The sequence below is a fragment of the Dreissena polymorpha genome, chromosome 2 (genome assembly GCF_020536995.1).
Source record: "Dreissena polymorpha isolate Duluth1 chromosome 2, UMN_Dpol_1.0, whole genome shotgun sequence".
Classification (NCBI taxonomy): Eukaryota; Metazoa; Mollusca; class Bivalvia; order Myida; family Dreissenidae; genus Dreissena; species Dreissena polymorpha.
In genome coordinates, this window is record NC_068356.1 from 101,509,640 (window position 1) to 101,527,157 (window position 17,518).

A 17,518-nucleotide genomic window follows, 5' to 3' on the forward strand; every position below is an offset into this window, starting at 1 on the left:
CATCTAATATCATGGGGCTGTTTGACTGACAGAGTTGGCTCTTCTAATACATCTTGAATCTCCTTTAATACTGTACTTCTAACTGAAGAACTAGACATAAAAAAGTAAAGGTCACTAAATTTATTTTTAAATTTTGTGAGATAGTCATTATGTTTGATCGAATCTACACAGGCCAAATTCAAGCCGTGAGCAACACAATGTGTCATTGTACAAAATGGGGAGTATTTAGATTTCAGTTGAACTGCAACTCCTGTTTTTCTACCCGTCATTACTGCAGCACCGTCTGTGGATAGACTTGAACATTTAGATAAAGGTATACCCAAATTTTTGAATTCTTCTGCAATGCAATTTATAATAGTGTAACTTTTACCATCTCTCAAATAACTATTGAACAAAAATTTGGTCACTGCCTCTCCATTTTTCTCGTACCTTACACAGACTGAGAGATGTTTCTGAACACTTATGTCAGTACTCTCATCAAGCATTATCGCATATGTGGGTGAACTGTTTATTTCTGACACTTAAGTCCTTGGTAATAACAATACTATAGACTCTTGAATAGCATTTATAGTGTCCCAACTTAAGTTTTTATACTGCACATCTACAGTACACTCCACGCGTTTTCCCCAAAAAACGCGCTCCCTCCGCGGTTTTTTTCTTCTAGCGAGTGTTCACGCGGCGTTGGAAGAGCGAGGTGAACTCGATAAAACGCTCGGCGTTACGCCGCGTTCGTTAATTCCCGCGGTGTGTATTACTTTAGGCTAGTAGGTAAATGCAGACACCTTCCGTTCTTATCAGTGATCGCCGCGCAACGCCGCGTTAGCAGTGTGCTACTGGGCATGCCAAAAAATAAAAACATTGTTATAATAAATTGTTTAAATACTGTAGTACATGTATAAAAAGATAATTGTATAGAACATTAATACGTATAAAAATTATGTTTTTTTAATTCACAGGTACGTCTACAATATGAATTAGTCTAATATAATACATTTGACAAATTAATATTTAAATCATAACACATACGACACAAGAATAAATGTTCCGTAAAATTTCCAAATGAGAATAATAATTAGTAATCCGAAACACACTTCGATTTTTAATTGTTAACACGACGTTTACAAATGCTTCCAATATACAGTCATGTATATTTCCCGACAAAAGCGCGCGAAAATTATGCTGCAATGTACAAGGTCAAGGTACAATGTATACTCCTGCAAAGCGTGCGTGTATTGATTTTTTTGATACAAACTTTGTAGCGCAGAGAACATTGTTGATTTCGGTTAAAAGTTTCTTTGGTATTTATTAACGAAATTATATCGCGAATAAGTTGATATTTCCTCTAAAATAATTTCAAATCGAACACGCCGAATCTTTATCGTTACGGTATTTTAGTAGAGTAATTATTTTAACACTAATTGTACTGTAAACTGATTACAGAAGACATCTGGGCGGAACTGGATTTTAAAGGGGCCTTTTCACAGATTTTGGCATTTTTTAACTTATTCATTAAATGCTTTATATCGATAAATGTAAACATTGGATCGTAAAAGCTCCAGAAAAAAATCAAGAATAAAATTAAAAAAAGGAAAAGAACATTGCCCGGACCAGGTTTCGAACCAGTGACCCCTGGAGTCCTGCCAGAGTCCTGAAGTAAAAACGCTTTAGCCTACTGAGCTATTCCGCCGAGTACACATGCTGAACGTATTTTATACCTTATATAAGCAATCTTCGTAGTTTCACAAAATTTAACGACAAAAACAGAACTCTCCAAATTATTCAATTGTTTCGCGTTGCAACGCTTTATAATTTTTAGGTTTTAAAATCGTCAAAAGATGCATATTATGGCTCTATTAGACCATGGTAAATGTTCAGTATTTCTGTTTCCTCACAAATATCATAACTAAAACGAAAATTTGCGAATCTGAAACAACTTTTTTCAATTTTGTCAATTTACCAAAGCGTGAAAAGATCCCTTTAAGTGTTTGACGTTATGAAAACACGCAAAGCTTGTCTACTGACCTATTGTGTAGACTGCTGTATTCGGTGTTTTGACAAAAGGGATTAACATGTGTGAATGTCACTCTGCCGATTTGGTCCATAATTACTGGTATACATTGTTTAGAATGTCGACGCAACAAGAATACAACTGTGAATATTAAATGCAATTATCAACTCAATAGTTACCACCTTTTAGCAATCAATGGAATAACCTACAAACAAAGAGAAAATCAATGCATTAGCGAGCAGAGAATAGACTTTGTTCCGACAATTAAAACCATTCCTTATGCATTCGTTGAACGTGTTTACTTGAGTAAGTTATGCCTTTAGACAGGAAGCGGCTTTTCTTTGATTACGTCAAACTGTCAATTCACACAGATTTGCGAGATTTTTAGGGTCCTTGGTCATTTGTATACATGTTCATTATAGAAAATCACCTGCTAACATGAAAACTTTGGATTAAATTATCAAAATAAAAACAATGTTGCAAACTGTGTTTATATTAATTGGTAAGTATTAGTTAAAAGACGACGTTTTGTGTGTCGTAAATCAACGAGTTTTCTATACAACCACAACTACTTCTACAACCACGTCGGGATCGATCTATCTTGGTTGTTTTTTTTAATTGTAAATATTATACTACATGTACATGTATGTTCTTGTAATAAATGTAATTTTATTTGAAAATCAGGAAGTCAAACAAAATTAAATTGATCGTTATCTCGTAAAACGCGGAGTTTCCCCCGCGTTGCCAACGCCGAGGGCCGCCGCGTCGGTTTATCAGTTTTGCCGATCGTTAACCGCCGCGTCCAAAATCATGCAAACGCCGCGTATAGCGGGATTTTCTTAATCTCCCTCCAGGTCGAAACCCGCGGAGTATGGAGGGAAATAATTCAGTTTTATCAGTTTTATCAATTCGGTTTATCAGTTTTGCCGATCGTTAACCGCCGCGTCCAAAATCATGCAAACGCCGCGTATAGCGGGATTTTCTTAATCTCCCTCCAGGTCGAAACCCGCGGAGTATGGAGGGAAATTGGGGAAAACGCGTGGAGTGTACTGTACACCATTAATTCTTTGCAATTGTAACAAACTGTTAACTTTTTCTGATGGCATCTCCTATTTTGCTACAGAATAAACAGTATTAAACAAAACTATGTCTTCTTTCGGGACAAGTGGTGACACAGAACTTTTCCCATCGTCTTCGTCACTGCTGCTAATCATGTTTTGTGACCTGCAAAAAAAGAGAGAAAAACATGCAACCTAGACCTGTTGAGGTTATTCAAACCTGCTACCATTTTCTTACAAGTTAAATTATTACCACTTAATATGTAGGTTTGTTCAAGAAGATGAAATATTCACATTTCAAGTTTATAAAGTCTCAACATAATGGACCCCATTCAAGTTATTTTGACTTCTTTCCAATTACTAAATGATATTAACCCATTTATGCCTAGTGGACTCTCCCATCCTTCTAAATTGGATCAATTTATTTCCAAAATTAGGGATGTCTAGTATATTTATTTCTATATTTAGAATATTAGTTACAATTCCTTTAAGCAAACAGCGTAGACCCAGATGAGACGCCACATCATGTGGCGTCTCATCTGGATCTACGCTGTTTGTAATGTCCTTTTTTCAGGACGCTAGGCATGAATGGGTTAATCAGTATTCTACTTATTGTTGGTATGAAAAAAATACTCCCAATCTAATATTTTGTTATCATTTATTTTTCATACCCACAATAAATAAAAAAATAAAAATACTACATTTTATTACGTACCCACTGGCAGTCTGTTGTTTGTCTAAGTAAGCGCAAGCAGTCATGTGATCATTACAACTACCGTGCTTTCTTACAGTTGAAATCTGGACATCAGCAGAGCCTGAAACAAGTTTTATATACATGTACCAGTTAAAATGCAAAACACTTCTTTTGGTTGGAAATGAACCTACACAGCAACAGTAAGATATCATTAGCAGCCTGGTCAGTCATTTATTACAAGTATAATGTATTAAAATATAGACATCCAGGTCCAATAGTAGAGGTATGTTCATTTTTGTTTGATCTCTGACTCAGTTACAAAAGTTGTACACACTTATTTTGATAGGACCATGGGAATATTTTATAAATACCTTCATATGCCCAAACTGTGTTAAGATTGCACGTCTTCGATACATTTTTACATGTTTGACAATTCAGACGGATGTCCCCTTCAATATTGTCCATGATAAGCCACGGGAATTGGGTCTTCCACAAGTCCAATGTTTTGCGTTTTATTTTGGACCCGTCGTGGCGTGATTTTTTGTCTTTTCCGACTGTGTCGGTTACCAAACATACAACATCGTATAATATTTTGTCAATTATGTCTTTCTTAACATTAAATGTGGGCTCAATAGGTTACAATACGTTAACAGCGTGTTTTGTTGCACGCTTTGCAACTTTTTTTGGGGTCGTCCTCTTAGCGCAGCCATTTTTTTTTTACACACGGCGTTGACGGCGTGATTCGTTCTTTATTCAATGAGCGTCTACCAGATGTATTGATCAACACAGATCAAGGTTACAAACCAATAAACATTTACAAATACAAGACAGACTGTACACGCCGCTTTTATTGAAAAAACCCGATACGAACCGATGTAAAAATAATATTCGTAACTTTATTTTGTAATTCGTAATGGTACGACAAGATTTTAAAATAAATACGTAACGGACTTGAAAATAATTCGTAATTACGAAAATACGACCCTTATCTGGAGCTCTGGTTAAAGTTTGCATACCACCCCATATATTTCCTATGTCCCTTAACATATTGCTTTAATATTTTGCATACTTCTTTACCAACATGACCCCAACCTATAAACAAGAGCAGACAACTTTATCAAGCATTTTGTAAGAATTATGGCCCATTTTTCACTTAGATTTATCAGCATATTATTGATAAATTTATGTTAAAGTTTGCGTACCATCTCAATTATTTTCAATGTCCCTTGACATATTGCTTTCATATTTTGCAAACTTCTTTACCAACATGACCCCAATCTATAAACAAGAGCAGACAACTGTATCAAGCATTTTGTAAGAATTATGGCCCTTTTTCCATTTAGAATATGCATATTATTGATAAATCTACAGTCGACACCCAATTGCTCGAACTCGGTTGGCTCGAATTTTCGGTTTGCTCGAACTCTCATCAAAGCACTGTTTTCTTATTGCTATATATTCATATAAAATTTTGTCGGATGGCTCGAATTTGCCAGGCTCGAATTATCGGATGGCTCGAACTGTTTTCACAGTCCTGGGCAGAATTTTCACACGTTCTTTTGTTCGCATGGCTCGAAATTGCTTCGGGTCACATAAATTGTTCATCAATTAGGACTGCTTGATTGAAGGCACGCAATAACTGATTGCGAACAAGTCATCGACTCAATAGTTAATTGATTTGAGTAAAAGATGCCATTTGGTGTAAACGTAATCAGAAATTATCTCGAGGAGTGCGAAAACTCACAGCATGTTCAATCTCAACTGAATGTAATTGAAAGCTTCATTTCTCGATGGCAGCTAATAAGGAACGCAACACAGACTGACATAATGTCTTTCTTAAAAAAATATAAATAAATAAATGTTGTACTGTCTCTTTTGTAAATGGTGTGTATATAGTGCAGATGCATATTTTGTTCCTTAGTGCTATCTGTTACCAGAAAATATTCTATGTTAAAACGTGCTGATATAATTTACTATATGTTTGATTGTATTTGTAACTGTTTTAAAATATTGGTAAATAAAAGTATTAAACTTATATATTTGGTTCTTATTAATGCAAAATTAGAAAGTAGTAGAAGTAGTAAGGAGTTTAAGCAATAAGTGTACTCTTCAACTAGAGGTGAAAATGTACTGCAGACTTGTTCTTAAAATTATAAATCGGATGGTTCAAATTCCGGATTGCTCGAACTTTTATTGCCGGTCCCAATGAGTTCGAGTCATCGGGTTTCGACTGTATGTTAAAGTTTGCATACCACCTAAAATATTGTCCATGTCCCTTGACATATTGCTTTCATATTTTGCAAACTTCTTGATCCAACATGACCCCAATCTATAAACAAGAGCAGACAACTGTATCAAGCATTTTGTAAGAATTATGGCCCTTTTTATGTCCCCCACCACTATAGTTGGGGACATATTGTTTTTGCCCTGTCTGTTGGTTTGTTTGTTTGCCCTAACTTTAACATTTGCCATAACTTTTGCAATATTGAAGATAGCAACTTGATATTTGGCATGCATGTGTATCTCATGGAGCTGCACATTTTGAGTGGTGAAAGGTCAAGGTCATCCTTCAAGGTCAAAGGTCAAATATATGGGTGAAAAACGCTCATTTAATGTCACTTTTGCAATATTGAAGCTAGCAACTTGATATTTGACATGCATGTGTATCTCATGGAGCTGCACATTTTGAGTGGTGAAATGTCAAGGTCATCCTTTAAGGTCAAAGGTCATATATATGGGGACATAGTGTTTCACAAACACATCGCTTGTTTGTCTGAGTAACTGAATATTTTGTTAAATTTTGTGTTTAGATCCACTTGACTTCTAAAGTATCAAAGCTATTGCTTTCAAACTTCAAATAGTTTCTTACTATCATGAGGGTAATGTACCTGGCAAGTTCAATTTGACCTTTGACTGACCTTGACTCTCAAGGTCAATTCTTTGAAACATGGTTAAAAAAAATAAAAATATTTATTAAGCGCTGTCCTCTGACAGCTCTTGTTAGCTTACCTGAGCACAAAGTTCTCATGGTGAGCTTTCGTGGTCGTATTGGTCTGTTGTGCGTCATGCATTGTGCTCTGTCAACATTTGCCTTGTTAAAGGGACCTTTTCAAGTTTTGGTAAATTGACAAATTATAAAAATTGTTTTAGATCTGCTAATTTTTATTGTAGTGTTACTATTGTAGTATATGAACGAGGAAACAGTCATAATGAACAGTCGCCATGAAATTGATCTTAAATATAGATATTATGCATCTTTTAAAAACCTGAAAATTAGAGAGTTTTCTCGTTTTAGTTATATTTTGCAGTGCTCCAGCTAGAATTTGAAAAGGGCAGGGGAGGGGGGGCTTTTTTGTCAAAAGGGCTTTTTGGACGCGCAGTATTTTGTTAAAAGAGCACTTTCGAGCGCAGGGGCGTTTTTGGAATTCTTCCTCTTGCATGTTAATTTATATGTTATTAATAATTGTTAGAATATATTATTCCCATTATTATTACACAATTCAAATATAATGTCTACCATGAGGAATAAATCAATTACAATTTAATTTTTTTAAGTGCAGGGGGGGGGCCCTAGGAAGGGCAGGGCGGAGGTTAGGGAGGGCAGGGCGGAGGTTAGGGAGGGCAGGGCGCCCTTCAATTTTGGCTTAGCTGAAGCAATGATTTTATGAGACTACTAAGATTGCTTATATAAAGTATCAACTATATCCTGCACTGTATGAGCACTCAGGGCCGAGTGGTTTAAGTGTAAGACTTTTTCTCCAATGGTCAGTGGTTTGAGCCCAACTGAAGATTACTTTTTTCTTTCTTTAATTTTATATTTGTTTTTTATGCCCCCAGAACATAAGTTCTGGGGGCATATTAAAATCGCACCGTCCGTCAGTCAGTCAATTAGTCCGTCCGGATTAGTTTCCGCTTAATAAGTCAAGCAATTGTCATCAGATCTTCACCAACATTCATGAATATGTGTTAGGTTATTTGGGGGCATATGTCTTCCGATGGAGACAGCTCTTGTTTACTGAAGCTAATTATTTCTTATGTTAACATTTATCAACTTAAAGCATTAAATAAAAAAATATTAATACATGTCAAAATCTGTGAAAAGGTCCCTTTAACATTCTAGAGGCAACATTTATCATCAGATCTTTATAAAACTTGGTCCGAAGATTTGTCCGAATGATATTTTGGCCAGTGCATTCCACAGTCCATTAAACAGTCTATCGCTGGGGCACTAAATTTTTTTAATCCGAGTCCATCGGGCGCCTGAAGTTTCCCTATCAGTGTACTTTTTATGCTCCTCCAAAATTTATTTTAGGGGGAGCATATAGTCGCCGCTTCGTCTGTCCGTGTGTGCGTCTGTCTGTCTGTCTGTCCGTGCACAATTTTCGTCCGTGCTTTTTCTCAGCAACTAATGACGGGAATTCAATGAAACTTTATGGAAAGCTTCACTACCAAGAGGAGATGTGCATATTATCAGCGGGTTCTGGTCGATTGATTTTTCACAGAGTTATGGCCCTTTGAAATTTTCTATTAAAAAATTCTTGTCCCCCCAACTACTGTGCCTTCAAGACGTTTCCTTTTATCTGAATATATAGTGCAATATTGTGACAAAAAAACCTTTGGGGAGCATCACCCGTCTCCGACGGTTTCTTGTTTGTAACTGCAACTAGCCACTCTGGTGATTGTGCAAAGTTTCAAGCGCATGTTTGCTAATAAATCTATTTGTGGCTATGTTACATAGTTTTGGGAACGATATTGGGCAAATTAACCAGATCAAATTATAATCGCGACTCGATCATGTTGCTTGGAATCTTAATTTTCTGTCAATTTTCCGTTGGTCATTGTAATTGAATATGAACAGTACAAGATGCTGACACATGTACATGTCTCAACAGGTGATTTACGTTACGCATGCAGGAATACCCGCCCTGATTGAATGTCTATTTCATCAAATCCTTAAAAATTCTTATTCGACAAAATAAATTTTATACTTCCAAGAAAATTGCAAAACGTTTGTGTTTATTAATTTTTAGCTCCACTGGCCAAAGGCCAGCGGGGCTTATGTCATGGTCCTGTGTCCGTCGTGTGTGCGTCCGTGCGTGCTCGCGTTAACTTTTTCTTTAAACATCTTCTTCTCCTAAACTACTCGTCCAAATCTGATGAAATTTCTCAGGAATGTTCCTGTGGTGAACCTCTTTCAAATTTGTTCAAATTATGCCCCTGGGGTCAAATTTGACCCTGCCCCGGGGGGTCAACAAATTGAAAATTTGCTTATATAAGGCCTATTTTGTGCAAACTTTAAAAAATTTCTTGTCCATAACCATTAGGCCTACGGCTACCAAATTTGGTATGTATTGACATCTTATAGTCCTCTACCAAGTTTGTTCAAATTATGCCCCTGGGGTCAAATTTGACCCTGCCCCGGGGGGGTTAAAAAATTGAAAATTTGCTTATATAAGGCCTATTTTGTGCAAACTTTAAAAATCTTCTTGTCCGTAACCATTGGGCCTAGGGCTACCAAATTTGCTATGTAGTGACATCTTATAGTCCTCTACCAAGTTTGTTCAAATTATGCCCCTTGGGTTAAATTTTACCCTGCCCCGGGGGGTCAAAACATTGAAAATTTGCTTATATAAGGCCTATTTGTGCAAACTTTAAAAATCTTCTTGTCCGTAACCATTGGGCCTAGGGCTACCAAATTTGCTATGTAGTGACATCTTATAGTCCTCTACCAAGTTTGTTCAAATTATGCCCCTGGGGTTAAATTTTACCCTGCCCCGGGGGGTCAAAACATTGAAAATTTGCTTATATAAGGCCTATTTGTGCAAACTTTAAAAATCTTCTTGTCCATAACCGTATGGCATAGGGCTACCAAATTTGGTATGTAGTGACATCTTATTGTCCTCTACCAAGTTTGTTCAAATTATGCCCCTGGGCTCAAATTTTACCCTGCCCCGGGGGGTAAAAAAAAATTGAAAATTTGCTTATATAAGGCCTATTTTGTGCAAACTTTAAAAATCTTCTTGTCCATAACCATTGGGCCTAGGGCTACCAAATTTGCCATGTAGTGACATCTTATAGTCCTCTACCAAGTTTTTTCAAATTATGCCCCTGGTGTCAAATTTGACCCTGCCCCGGGGGGTTAAAAAATTGAAAATTTGCTTATATAAGGCCTATTTTGTTCAAACTTTAAAAATCTTCTTGTCCATAACCATTAGGCCTAGGGCTACCAAATTTGCTATGTAGTGACATCTTATAGTCCTCTACCAAGTTTGTTCAAATTATGCCCCTGGGGTTAAATTTTACCCTGCCCCGGGGGTCAAAACATTGAAAATTTGCTTATATAAGGCCTATTTGTGCAAACTTTAAAAATCTTCTTGTCCATAACCGTATGGCATAGGGCTACCAAATTTGGTATGTAGTGACATCTTATTGTCCTCTACCAAGTTTGTTCAAATTATGCCCCTGGGGTCAAATTTGACCCTGCCCCGGGGGGTTAAAAAATTGAAAATTTGCTTATATAAGGCCTATTTTGTGCAAACTTTAAAAATCTTCTTGTCCATAACCATTGGGCCTAGGGCTACCAAATTTGCCATGTAGTGACATCTTATAGTCCTCTACCAAGTTTGTTCAAATTATGCCCCTGCTGTCAAATTTGACCCTGCCCGGGGGGTTAAAAAATTGAAAATTTGCTTATATAAGGCCTATTTTGTGCAAACTTTAAAAATCTTCTTGTCCATAACCATTGGGCCTAGGGCTACCAAATTTGCTATGTAGTGACATCTTATAGTCCTCTACCAAGTTTGTTCAAATTATGCCCCTGGGGTCAAATTTGACCCTGCCCCGGGGGGTTAAAAAATTGAAAATTTGCTTATGTAAGGCCTATTTTGTGCAAACTTTAAAAATCTTCTTGTCCATAACCATTGGGCCTAGGGCTACCAAATTTTGTATGTAGTGACATCTTATAGTCCTCTATCAAGTTTGTTCAAATTATGCCTCTGGGGTCTAATTTGACCCTGCCCCGGGGGGTCAAAAAATTGAAAATTTGCTTATATAAGGCCTATTTTGTTCAAACTTTAAAAATCTTCTTGTCCATAACCATTGGGCCAAGGGCTACCAAATTTGGTATGTAGTGACATCTTATAGTCCTCTACCAAGTTTGTTCAAATTATGCCCCTGGGCACAAATTTGACCCTGCCCCGGGGGGTCAAAAAATTGAAAATTTCCTTATATAAGGCCTATTTTGTTCAAACTTTAAAAATCTTCTCGTCCATAACCATTGGGCCTAGGGCTACCAAATTTGGTATGTAGTGACATTTAATAGTCCTCTACCAAGTTTGTTCAAATTATGCCCCTGGGGTCAAATTTGACCCTGCCCTGGGGGGTCTAAAAATCGAAAATTTGCTTATATAAGGCCTATTTTGTGCAAACTTTAAAAATCTTCTTGTCCATAACTGTATGGCATAGGGCTACCAAATTTGGTATGTAATGACATCTTATAGTCCTCTACCAAGTTTGTTCAAATTATGCCCCTGGGATCAAATTTGACCGTTCCCCAGGGGTCACAAAATTGAACATATGCTTATATTGGGCCCATTTCGTGCAAACTATAAAAATCTTGTCCATAACCATTGGGCCTATTTCTACCAAATTCGGTAGGTAGTGACATCTAATAGTTCTCTACTTAGTTTGTTCAAATTATGCCCCTAGGAACAAATTTGACCTTGCCCCAGGGGTCACAAAAATGATCATATGCTTAAATAAGGCCTATTTTGTGCAAACTTTAAAAATCTTCTTGTTCTTAATTATAGAGCCTAGGGCTACTAAATTTGGTATGTAGTGATATCTAATAGTCCTCTACCAAATTTGTTCAAATTATTCCCCTGGGCTCAAATTTGACCCGGCCCCGGGGGTCACAAAACTGAACATATGACGTTTACCAGTGGAGATTACTGCGGCCGTTTGGCTGTGACCATTAACAACATCAACATCTTGTAAACCTGAGATAAAAACCTGTCATTTAGTGCCATTTTAGGTCAGATGGTGACTGCTTACAAAGGCATTGAAGTAAGAACATGTGTTATGAATGTTTTTCTTATAAACTTAAAAAAGTGGGGTTTTATTTAAATATGTCGAAAGTGACCATATATCCGGATGAAAATATTTTGGATGACATGTTAATTTCATGTCTTTTTTGTAGTGTTAAAACCAGTTTAATAATATATTATTGATTTTAAAAACACAACTTCCATGAACATAATTATTTCAAGGAAAGTCAATATACTGTATGATACTGCACGGTAAACTCAAACTTTGTATCCAAGAGAAGGTGTTGAAATTAATGGAGTGCAATGTTCTTAACTATCATATATGCTGCTTTTTAATAACTAATGATTCATTGTTCCATTTGTGAATCGTGACTGATCATGAATTGTTGAAATGATTGTCAATTGCTCAACAATCCATATATATTTCTGACCATTTTATAATTTTCTTAATATAAGTTATGAATTGATCTTAGAAGTCAAATGTGTTACTTAATTAAATACATTTATAAATATAAAGAAATAATCTTTAGATTATCATAATATTCTCAGGCCTGTTGGTCTTAGGGATGTGTGGGTTGCTGAGCAATTTCTCCTTTTATCACAATTATTTCTACCCTACCTGATCATTTCCTTCATATTCCATTTTAATTCAATTGACGTCTGCAACCTCTTTCAAATTGGGAAAGTCCAAAATGTGTTGTTTGGTAAAGGGTTAAAGCATTTTGATTCCTATGGGTCTTGTGAATCTGTTTCAAATCAAATGCGTAGATTTGATCTTCAGCATCTAAAAATATGTGAAATAGAAAGAACGACAATATCTTTTGGAGAGATAAATGTACCTACGTTATAAGCAAAGGACCTGTGCAACAATTCCCGGGCTTTTTTGTCTGTTTAGTTAACACGGTAGTAACTTTTTCCATATATAAAAATGCTCACCCTTCCAACTTTAAGCGCCCAGTGGGACGAGGGATAGAAAGAGAAAGTCACATGCTTGAGTACATTTCAACCCATGCGCATTACACGTTTTTTTCGCAAAGAAAAAACAGTGGAGCGATACAGGGCCATCATGGCCCTCTTGTTTTTAAGCTGGTAGAGTTTGTGTTTGGAAGGTGTATTATATATTTGTAAATCTTATGAGATTTTAACATGTACATGTATGAAAGTAAGAAGCCATGTTAATGGTTAAAAGTTTGAAAAGTATATTGCAATAATGGTATTTAAATTTCATGTAAATTATCTACTGGTATACCTTATCAGTACTGATATGCTAACCACAATTTCAAAATGTTATCCTGACAATTTATGATTGCGTGAATAATTGTATGTACTTCCAATATTCACTAATTTATTCTGTCCAATTTCTGTTCCGGATTCTTCCATTGTTAGTCTGGACTTTTATGTCTACCAATGAATCTGTAGTCCTGCAGGTTTATGACATTGTGAGAATTAGAAAACTGATAAAAACGCAGTCAGTTAAAAAAAAAAGATCTCTGTTATTTAGAATAATTTAAAAGTAACTTGATATGGACTTCATTCAGCAAGATTTTTTGTAAAAAATTTGTGGTATTCAAACATGATCTGCAGGTGCTTTAAGAGCGGAAAGCATAAATTATTTACACACCAGTGCATCTATTCTTGGTGTAACAAGAAGCTTTAACGCAATAATGTTTTATCTGACTTACATTTCAAGATCAGATCCTGCAGTTTCTGGCTCGTGTTTGGCGAGACATGCGGTTTGTGGACAAGCTAGTGCGGGCAAAAGTAAGGTTATTAAACTGTAAATCATTTACCTTTCAAGCTTCAGCGATTCCTTGGTATGTGGGCCATTTAATTCTCAATTTTCAATTTGGCAGTCTCAATAGACACTAACATTCCGATCAGTGTATCATTGGTGGGTTTTGGCTTCTGTTTATTTGACTTGAAAAGATTTATGTGGCAAGTTTAACCCAAAGTTATATTTCTATAACTCAGAGTAGTGTTATTTATGATTTGTATCTTTCATGATCATAAACGGAAAAGCAACCATAGTGTTTTTTCATTCGAAATCAGGTCCGGTAATCGGACCCATTTCCAATGGAAAAAATAATATACTTTTCCCAAATGGGAGCTAAATTTCCCAATGAAATGTTTCCACAAAAAAATTATTATTTAATTATTTTTATATCTCAATATTTTGTTCAACTCCCATCCATATAAGTTCAACCTTAGTAAATATAATACAGTTATACTGAAAACACTTTTATTCTCAATTTTGACGCATTTTTTAGCAAAACAACAACAACACTAATTTTGCCAATTTTAGTCAAGACACCGCAAATTTTCCCAATTCAAAGGGACCCGGCCCCATTCCCAAAATGGTGAAAAAAACCACTGGCAATACAGAAATTTTTCTTAATTTTATAGGTATGAAGGATAATTTTTTTGTGTATATTCACATATAAAAAGGTGCCATCTTTTATAATTTCATAATTTATGTATTGCCTATGATAATGATAAGATGATAATGATAAGTTCAATTTAAATACAACAACACTTTATTTGTCTTTCAAGAGTTTGTGTCAATTTAATGAATCAAAATGCTTACAGCATTCTAAAGAGGGTCAGTTTGGCCATGACTTCTTTATTTCAGTCTGGTTTACAAGAGCAGTGGAAATCATTTTTGATAAATTGGTACAAACAATAATGGTACCATTTTAGTTAAAAGATGGGTTTACATTAAAGTTGAAACACAAAATTGTACAGGCAACCCTTTGTTAAAACAAAACTTAAAATATATTAAAACGAAATCCTTAGTGATCAAATACCTTCATCCTCTTTATGTCACCATTTGAATAAATTAATGCTATTATGGACCTTAAAATGGGTTTTAACTTTAATTCTGAAAGACAAATATTTGCGGAATGTTAAATCAATGCACGCAATGTTGTAAATATGACATAAATAATTTGAGTATAATCCTACACAATACCCATTAATAATGTAAACCATAAACTCTTTCAGTGCTGGAACCGAATTTTGAAGGCCTTTGCAAACAGTTTGGATCCAGATGAGACGCCACAAAACGTGGCGTCTCATCAGGATCCAAACTGTTTGCTATTCTGATAGTATTCTGCGAAAAAAAAATGAAGAAAATGCTAATTTTAGAAATTCAGCAGACAACATTTTATCAAACGACAAATTTCCCAGCATGCAAAGGGTTCATTGCATGGCATGATTCCATACCTTGGCAAAATAACCACTAATATATGCCAAATATATATATATTTGGCTGTCATAGTGTTGCAAAAAGTAATACATTATGAACAGTTTGTCACTCGTAAAATACAATTAATTCACCATAATTATGTATGCTATTGTCAGTCAAATAGTTCCTTAATGCTCATGGTTCATATCTTTTATATAATTGTTGTTTATTCCATTGGCATTCTCTCTTGGATCAAAGTTATTAAGGAGGGTAAAAAAAAACATATTCTTACAAAAAATTATCCTTTATTATCCCCCACCATAGGCGGAGGGATATTGTTTTGGCATTGTCCGTCCTTCCATCTTTCCGTCCGTCCGTCCGGAGCCATATCTTGGAAGTGCTTTGGCAGATTTCATTGAAACTTGGTATGAGTATATATATGGATAAGAGGATGATGCATGCCAAATGGCATTGTACACCATCTGTTAATAACTGAGTAATGGACCTTTGTATCTTAAAAAATGCTTTTTTGAGTGTCAAATATAACACTTTTGTGTCCAGAAGCATATTGGCCGGGGGGGGGGGGGGGGGATATCAATTCAACGAATTGGCTTGTTACAATCTTGCTTCATGTTCTTTTAAGTGCAAGCTTCAAGTATCGGTTGTCTGTTTTTTGTTGCAATTTTATTTCAGGAATTTATTGGATACACAATATGTCAATATAAGGCGTTAATAAACTTCACTATTGTTCAACATAGGAACAGTTTAAGGGCAGATAAACGGCCAATACATCATCAATACCATTATCATCAACACTATCTCACCTAATACCTTGTCCTTCACAGCAAATTACATTCACCTGTCACACAAGTATGTGAAAAATGTCCCAATCTGGCCTGCCAGGCAAAACGGCATGTAGATTATTGTTCATTGCCCCTACAGTTGAAATGACTTTTATTACAAACATATTTTTGGCTTTAGGGTATACAAACTTCACCACATATTTGGCAGACTTTCAATAAGTTTGTACCAAATAGACGATAGGAATGCTACAGTGTGCTGGGTATTGAAAAATGCAATACATTATAGATATAGCATAAATGTTCACTGCTATTTTAGAGGGTTTTTGGACTTCTCTATTCAGTTAGGTTTTCGCTTGTCGGAGGGGCTGGTGTTATTTTGTGTTTGAAAGATAATTATTGTGGGGATGCTTTTGTTTCGGAATAAATTGCTGTGAGAAGATTTGGATTTTATAAAGAAAGTTTTTTCTTACAGTTGTTATATAATTCACAGATTTCTAGCAGAAGAAATTGCATTGTTGAATATATAGGAAGAAAAAAGGAAAATTTATTATTTAAAGCCTTTTGTTCTTGTGAAGAGTTGGCTTTGATAAACTGCAAGATATCTGGAACTACTCCACAGTTTTTCACAAGTGCAGGACTTTATGTAAGAGTTTTCCACATCTGATGCGACTTGCAGTCGTAGACATGACGGTTGACGACGGAAACAAGTCCCCCACATATGCCAATACCAGCATGCTGGGAATAAATCTATTCAAAAATAACAACTCAGGTACGGATTTGCATTAAAAATGAGAATGTTTATAAAAAATGCGTAAGCAAATATATGAAAACTACATTTAATTGAAATTGTTTTGTAGAAAGATGGGGGTTGCAAACAGTAAATGTTAAAATATATCTAGATTTAAGGCAATTAATATAATTTATATTCCTATCATAATTATGTTTTTACACAATTTATTTATGTTGTCATTTTCAAGAATTGCCTAAGATTTTGTGGTCTTACCCACACCTGCTTATATTTTTTTACAGATATTAAATGTACAAACTTATATATCAAATGAAAACTTATTTATTATTTTAAATAAAACACTGTTCATGAAAACTGATTTTTTTCCCTGTCAAATGAGTGACATCAGCAAACTCAATTTGATTGCATTACCAAATATGCTGTTTCATACAATTAAGAGACATAAATTTTGACCATGTTTTATTCAATGAATGTTTAATTTTGAATACTGTACTAAAGCTGAATGTAAAGTTAAATAATTTCTTTGAGTTGAATTGTGGATTATTATTTGATACTGAAAGATGCAGTGTGCTGAAGGATAAATAAAAGGCATGATTATTAGCATTAAAAGAAAAAGAAAATCTAGTGAATGATAGTTACTGGATTTTTTATATTAAATTGATATAATGTTATCTTTTAAATGAAAGAAAGAAAAAGAAAGAAACACCATTTAATGTCTTAAAAAATGCTTTATGTTTCATTTGCTAAAAATTACTTGAGGCTAATTTGAAAGTCTCATTATTTTATAATCATTTCGCGTTATTAACAAAATGCAGATGGTCACGCTAAAGGAAATTAAAAGCATTTGATAAATTTTGCTTGTATTTGTGTGTACATTTATTCGCATAAAGTATTGTTACTTAAGCAGAAGACAAATTTGTAATTCAGTGTAAATTAACCCATTCATAACCAATGTTTCAAAGAGGAAAATTACCATTA

At 35.2% G+C, this 17,518-nt stretch overlaps 2 protein-coding genes across 3 annotated transcripts in view; one reads left to right on the plus strand and one right to left on the minus strand.

Annotated features, from left to right (window-relative positions):
• Positions 1-17,518, minus strand: part of LOC127868280 (serine/threonine-protein kinase Chk1-like) — a 141,802-nt gene that overhangs the window by 72,833 nt on the left and 51,451 nt on the right. The gene's annotated exons all lie outside the window — the stretch shown is intronic.
• LOC127868279 (uncharacterized) overlaps positions 1-17,518 on the plus strand; it is a 53,155-nt gene that overhangs the window by 16,838 nt on the left and 18,799 nt on the right. The window contains exon 1 of one of the 2 annotated variants that reach the window (XM_052409909.1): positions 16,135-16,561. The exons of the other annotated variant lie outside the window; for it this stretch is intronic. Within the exon in view, the coding sequence (XP_052265869.1) occupies positions 16,456-16,561 (106 nt within the window). The 5' untranslated portion in view covers positions 16,135-16,455. Of the gene's footprint in view, positions 1-16,134; positions 16,562-17,518 lie in introns of those variants that run through there. 2 annotated transcript variants of the gene reach the window in all.